This window comes from Atta colombica, unplaced genomic scaffold (genome assembly GCF_001594045.1).
Source record: "Atta colombica isolate Treedump-2 unplaced genomic scaffold, Acol1.0 scaffold90, whole genome shotgun sequence".
NCBI classification, from domain to species: Eukaryota; Metazoa; Arthropoda; class Insecta; order Hymenoptera; family Formicidae; genus Atta; species Atta colombica.
Window position 1 is genome coordinate 253951 of NW_017259584.1, and position 7113 is coordinate 261063.

General features: G+C 34.4%; 1 protein-coding gene across 18 annotated transcripts in view; it reads left to right on the plus strand.

Annotated features, from left to right (window-relative positions):
* Positions 1–7113, plus strand: part of LOC108693509 (AP-1 complex subunit gamma-1) — a 29917-nt gene that overhangs the window by 14885 nt on the left and 7919 nt on the right. For 2 of the 18 annotated variants that reach the window (XM_018202501.1, XM_018202502.1), the window contains exons 1-6: positions 2299–2468; positions 4614–4722; positions 5283–5344; positions 5677–5860; positions 6169–6315; positions 6595–6910. In XM_018202501.1, the coding sequence (XP_018057990.1) occupies positions 4703–4722; positions 5283–5344; positions 5677–5860; positions 6169–6315; positions 6595–6910 (729 nt within the window). In that variant the 5' untranslated portion in view covers positions 2299–2468; positions 4614–4702. The other 16 variants (XM_018202491.1, XM_018202493.1, XM_018202490.1 and 13 more) reach the window with 14 other exon arrangements.

Here is a 7113-nt window from a genome sequence, read left to right on the forward strand (position 1 = left end):
AAAATATATATGATTAATGAAAAAATTATAGAAAATTATACGAATCTTAAAATATTTTATATTTCGCATATAAAAAAATTCTGAATTTTTAGAATTTCTGTATTATTTTATAACTGCTTAGAAAATATCTCAAATTTTTTTATACGAATCTTATGCACAATATTTCAGAATTCAAAATCTATTTTCCAGCCAGGACACAGAGACATTACATTGTGTTCCACTGTGTAAAGTACTTATTGGAATGCAGTATAATAGTTTCATAGTGTAACACCAGAATGCATTGTAGTTTTCCATTCTATTTTTATAATAATATTATCAATAATAGATTTATGACTTTTATTTAGACTTAAATTACAATTTTTTCAGAATTGACGATTTTTGAAGGTTTTACAGTAAAATAAATATGGCTACGAAATAACTTTTTGAAAAGTTGGTAACATTGACACAGTAACATTTTACACGCTCGTAGTTAGCTTTTTATTGTGTCGAGCAGTGTAACACTGTATCATAGTTAGAACACTTTGTATAAAACACTGTGTTACACTGTGTCACCTGTTGGAAAACACCCATATATGTGTATATAAAAAATTCTATAAAAAAGTAGATATTTTGAGTATATATTTCTGAAATGTGTTTCAATTATAGCTCCTACTCATTCGAATGAACGTGTTAAAATAAATAGGAATTAGGATAGAATAGAGAGAATCAAGAGAGAATGGAACGGAGAGCATCTCTTCTCTGATTAGTTCCGCCATTTATAGTTCCGTAAATGTGCATGTGTGTATATACATATACACAATACTAGTATGTACAATATATTCCATCATGCTCCTACCATATCTCCTCACTTCAACACTGCAAATGGCGGCTTTCGGATGATCTGCTCCACTCTCTCTCTAGGATAGGGAATATACGACGCGAACAAACGTTGCTAGTACTTGGTAGTACATAATAAAAAGAGAGACCTAAATGTGCGTGCGACGAAGGTAACAACTAATGCTCATTTCCATCAATGTAGATTAACTTTAATCTCGATTCAATTTCTTCGTCTTTTTCTAATCTTCAGAACTAAAAAAAGACAAAGAATAAGTTGAACTGAGATTAAAATTAATCTACATTGGAAACGGATATAAAGCCTATTCTACAATGTGCTTTTTGTTTCCTGTTTCTTGTTTTTTACCTTTTGCTTTTTTCTTCTTTGCAATCGTTTTATCAACAATTATATTTTTTGCTATTTTTTATTTCGAAGTTCATTAATTTTTATCTCGAGCGATATAAAAAACTAGATAAGAAGCAAAAAGACAAAAACAAGATGTAAAAAATAATAAAAGGAACAGGAAATAAAAAGGAAATATTGTAGAACAGATCGATTTTGAATCTTGAAACGAATTTACTAGAATACTTATAATTTCATTGGTCAACATCTAATAAATTTGTTCACTTTTGTAATTTTCATCTTGGGATCGATTCTGTATTTTCAAACAAGGTGAAAATTACAAAAGCAAACAAATTTACTAGATGTTGACCAATGACATTATCAGTATTCTAGTAAATTCGTTTCAAGATACAGAATCGATGCCTTATATGTGCTCTTTGCTTCCTATTTCTTGCTTCTTTGTAATCGTTTTATCAATTTTTATATTTCTTGATATGTGTTTTCTATTTCTTCTGAAATTTGTTAACGTTTATCTCGAGCAACAGAAAACGAAAAACGGGATAAGAAGCAAAAAGATAAGATACAATAAATAACAAAAGAAACAGGAAACAAAAAACACTGTAGAATAGATTTTAAGAGGTCTGTTTTCTGTGGATGAACTAGTGTACACTTTTGGAACTTGAAATGAGGTAGGTATATATTTGACATGTGAATTTGTTGAAAGTGAGAAAGAGAGTGCTAGTGCAATCTAGTGCAGGAACAGAAAACAGACCAAAGGTTGGCTAAATTGAGCGGTCACTGAACAAGCGGGAGACCAAAGAACTAAAGAGAGAGACATTTGCAAACTGAGCACACCATGTAATCTTTTTACTATGACGACGACGGCAGCGGCCATTTTTGAGTCTTTCCGTCGTGGCGCACGAACATGACACGAAATTAACGAAATTCCGCGCGATCTGTCAGATCTGTGGTTGATGAGGCAGACAGAGAGAGAGGAGAGAAAAGGAGAAGAGGGGAGGGAGAGAGAGAGAGAGAGAAACTGTGAGAGAGAGAGAGGTGATGGTAAAAAAAGGAAAGGAAAAAGAGAGAAAAAACAGCTTGATATCGTAATATACGCGGGCGGATAGCCGGGGTTGGTCTGTTGGTCAGAGTATCTAAGAGTGTGCAAGGATGTGCACGCGCGCGCACGCGCATGTGTATGTGTGATCTGTGTGAGTAGAGATTTGGCCGCAAGCAGAGCTACATTCATGAGGCTCGCGGCCGCGAATTAGCGACTAGTCTCCGCGTTCACGGGACTCGACGGCGCCGCACGGTATGTATTTCACCTAGTCACCGTCGTCGTCCCGAGTCTCGGGTCGAACACCCGAATAAACGGTACGTCGAACGACGGTTGGCATTTCGAGCACTTCGATCGAAACATGAGGGCGCACAATTCACTCTTGTCGAGGATTCGCATTTTAACGGTGGTTGCTACAACTTTAGCCGTTCCAACTAAGTCTTTAGTGTTGTTCGTTCAGCGTCGTAATGTAAACACGCAGAGTGTGAACGTTGACTTCGTTTTAGGAACAGAGCGCGATAACACTCATATTGTTCCCAATTATTTCCTCGACGTCTGTCCTCGTGCCGCGTGCACATTCTCGCACGCGGCAACACGTCACGCAGGAAGTCGTTGGTTCCCCGATAGATTCGACGCGGCGACGTTCATGGCAGTTGACCGTTCACAGTGGACTTGCGAGTTGCGGCCAAGTTCAGGGCGCTTCCGAACGAATTCGCGATGGACTCTGGTAGACTTCCGAGTCTCGTAAGGCAGTTTCGATGTTTGACAGCCGCGGGCTAATTCCTTGATTGATTCTCGGCGATTGTCTTCGCGATTCTCCTATATTCTTTCTTTTTTCTTTCTCTTTTTTTTTTAATATACGTATAAGCTACTCATGTTTTGCAACGTCGCCGAGATTCTGACATACGAGCGAGTGACATCACGCTCTAGTTAAATCGTTATCGAGCTCCCCGCGGTCCGCCGATATACATTCCGACATCGGTACGTCCTTCACGTTCCTGCCGAGTGTCCTTAGATCTCGGAAACTGATTTATGACTTATTTCAGAAAGCACTTTGGAGCTATTTCCCTTTTTCATTCCGTTTTCTCCGTTGACACAAATTTAATAAAGCAGCTCAAGTTTAAATAGAGTGTACAAATGTGTATTACGCGCGACACAGTTGTCAGTCCTCTTTCTCACTTTTCATCATTTTTGAAAAGAATCTATTAGTTTTATGCACGTTTCTATTACTAAGGTACTTAGTTTAATTTTAATCTTTTCTATCTAGATTCTGGAATCAACTCTCTTTATCTCTTTTCAGTTCTAAAAATTTGAAAAAATGAATCAATTGAACTAGGTTATTAAAGTTATTAAAATTATTTTTCGTCTTTTTCTAATTCTTCTCTAAAACCAAAAAAGAAAAATCAGTTGAATGTAGGAAGATTAAGATTAAAATTAAATTACATTGGTATAGAAACGGATTCATTTTTATAAATATAAATTAATTTTAATTTTAGTTTATTTTATTTTTTATCTTTTCAACAATTTAAATGAATTTAAGCTCTGAAGAAAATAGATATGAAATCTTATAAGAGAGTTACTACCAGAAGAGCTATCGTGATTTAAATTTATTCAGTGTCAGTATCAACAATACTTAATAATGTTATTAATGATAAGTTTCGATTCTCGATGAAGATTTTCTTTGATATGCAAATCATGCGTGCAGTGATTACAAAATTTATATGAACAAATAATCTCATGTAAAAATTTATCATACAAGAGCATTTCGTTTAACCTGATTTGTCCAACTTCTTTATCTTTTTCTAATTTTTACAATTAGAAAAAAATAAAAAGTAAGAAACGGATAAAAAGTAATTGCTTTAGACTTTAGCGAGTTTGCAAATCTGGATTAAAATTAATCTACGCAAAATTAAAGTTAATCTACATTAATAGAAATGAGCCGAAATATCAAACAGATTTTTCTAAAAGTTTACTTAATTTGCTTAAATTAAATGTTTAATATAAAATCTGGGATTTGTTTTATAGGATTTTATAAAATTCATTTGTTATGTTTCTTAATGAACAATCAAGTGATTAAAGACAAATATAATCATGCACTTGTATGTTAATTTCAATGTACAATTGTCTTGCAATGATGAGAATACATCTTTCAAGCGATTACAAATTTTAAATAGAAAATAATTTATAAAGGTGATATGCAAAGTGAATTGTCAAAAGTTGCAAGGTGTCTTTCTGAAATAGGGCAAAGCGTTAAACAGTATTTCATTCTATAGAAGGCTTATGAACTACAAGATCAATTGTTCTTTAATGTACGTACATTTTAGTTTAGATTGATGTAATTTATTAACATATACAATACTAACATGTTTCATAATATTGTTATCGTCCTGTGTCTATTAGGAGGATAGCAGAGTTCGTGTTTTGTATTCGTCTGCGCTTGGTTTTCGTTGTGAAATTTGGCACAAGTTGACAGTCCAAGTGGAGAAACAATGAATGCCTCAGAACATGGGTAATGCATAATCCCACTCGTGTATGTGTGTACTTGGGATAATTTTCAATTTGAGCAGAAATGAGACTAAAAGAAAAACTAATCATATTATTTTCATCTCTAACATGCATTGAAAAACAGAATCTATGACAACATTTGTTAGTTTTTTATCCTTTTTATATTTTTGATTATATGAAATGCAGCTTTGGCCAAAAGTACAAATTTATAAAGCACCCCACAAATTGATGTAAAATGTTCTAAAAGGCTTTATTGAAAATTAATATTTATTTTTACAACAATTTTAATATTTTATTAATCTTTCTTTGGTTTTTATTATCTTTTTCTAGAAAATGCAATAAATTGCTTTATACTTATCATAGTCAAGGCTGTATGTATCTGTCTCATAACTTACTGCAGAGACACAACTTTTATCCTCATTCTTTTCTTACACTGTAAAATATGAAATTGATTGCAAAAGTAAGGTTAGGCCGAGTATAATACAAGTGTCATTGCACGATAAGTAAGTTCAGCAGGTAGAGATGCTAACAGTCATAAAGTAGCATGGGTGTGTACTTTTTCAGGTTTAACCCAGCCTTTAACATGGCCTCCATAAAGCAGGCTTTCAATGAAGCTGTGGAAAGAGGTAAGTGTATTGTTAATTGACTCACAATGGCTGTAATAGCTAATCATTGGAACATCTGATTTCGCCTGTTTATTATCTCTGTTTCTCATACACATATATTGAAGATGAATTGTTTTAAAAATGTAAACAAGATTTTCATTTTTACATCTTAAACAAATATTAATGTTTAAGTAATAAAAAAGGTATATTGATTTCAAAAATTTATGCATTACATTTTTTGATCTTGCAATAATCTTTTGATATATAAAGTTACATGCAAGCGGAATCAATAGTTGCCAAAAATAGTGTCAATTTATACTGATGACTTTTTCACATTTCGAAAGTCTCGACAGTTAGAATGCCTGCGCCGACGCGGCTGAGGGATCTGATCAGACAAATACGAGCTGCACGAACAGCTGCAGAAGAGAGGACGGTTGTGAATAAGGAATGCGCGTATATTCGTTCAACGTTTAGGGAAGAAGACAGCGTGTGGAGATGCCGTAACATTGCTAAGCTATTGTATATTCATATGCTGGGGTTTGTATCAAACTGTATTATTAACTGTTATTTTCGCTCATTTTTGCTACAGCAATGATACAATTAAAAAAAAGACGTTTTTCAGAAAAGAAGAAATATATTTTGATGTAATAAACTCATAGAACAAAAGTATGTTCTTAATTTCTATTTTTGTTTCTGTTCTTTTTTGCATGCTAAACTAAAATAAATAACAATTTTTAAGTTGTATCGTTGCATTGTAGCAAAACTGAGTATTGCGATATGATTCAACATCATTGAGAGGATAAGTATGACATTGAGAGGATAAGTGTGTTAATGATACACTTCAGGTATCCGGCGCACTTTGGTCAATTGGAATGTTTGAAGCTCATCGCTTCGCCCAGATTCACTGACAAACGAATTGGTTACTTGGGAGCCATGCTGTTGCTAGACGAACGGCAAGACGTACATCTCTTAATCACAAATTGTCTAAAAAAGTAACGTTGCTTCATTTCGAATGCTGCCAAATGTTTTTGATGACACTCTGATGGCTTGTATTCAGAACGCGCTTATAACAAGAATGTTAGCACGCTATATGCTATATGCATATATTAATATATATATATATAAAAATATATATATATATATATAAATTTCAGAGATAAAAGCGCGCGCATTTTTATCAATAAAAACGCATTCTTGAATACAACCTTTATATTTTCGAACAAGAGAACAAATTTTCGATGCAATTTTCCTCCCTGATTCTGTTTGCACAGTGACTTGAACAGTTCCACACAGTTCGTCATCGGTTTGGCGTTGTGTACCCTCGGTGCGATTGCGTCGCCGGAAATGGCAAGGGATCTGGCGTCCGAGGTAGAGAGATTGATGAAATCACCGAACGCGTACATCCGAAAGAAAGCGGCGCTTTGTGCCTTTCGGATCATCAGACGCGTGCCGGAGTTGATGGAGATGTTTTTGCCGGCCACTCGCAGCCTGATCACCGAGAAGAACCACGGGGTCCTCATCACTGGCGTCACTCTCATCACGGAGATGTGCGAGAACAGTATTGATACGCTGAATCATTTCAAAAAGGTATACCTAAGAGATACTTGTTTGATACACATATGGCATATATTAGCTTTAGAACGGGATTCATAGGACAGATTTCATAGGAGACAGTTTGATGTCGTAAATCTATTCGTCCGAGTCATAGTGTTGCATTACTACTGATTGACTATTGTATGATTTATCTAGTATGGCTGATACATCAAGTTAGGTATATATATATATATATA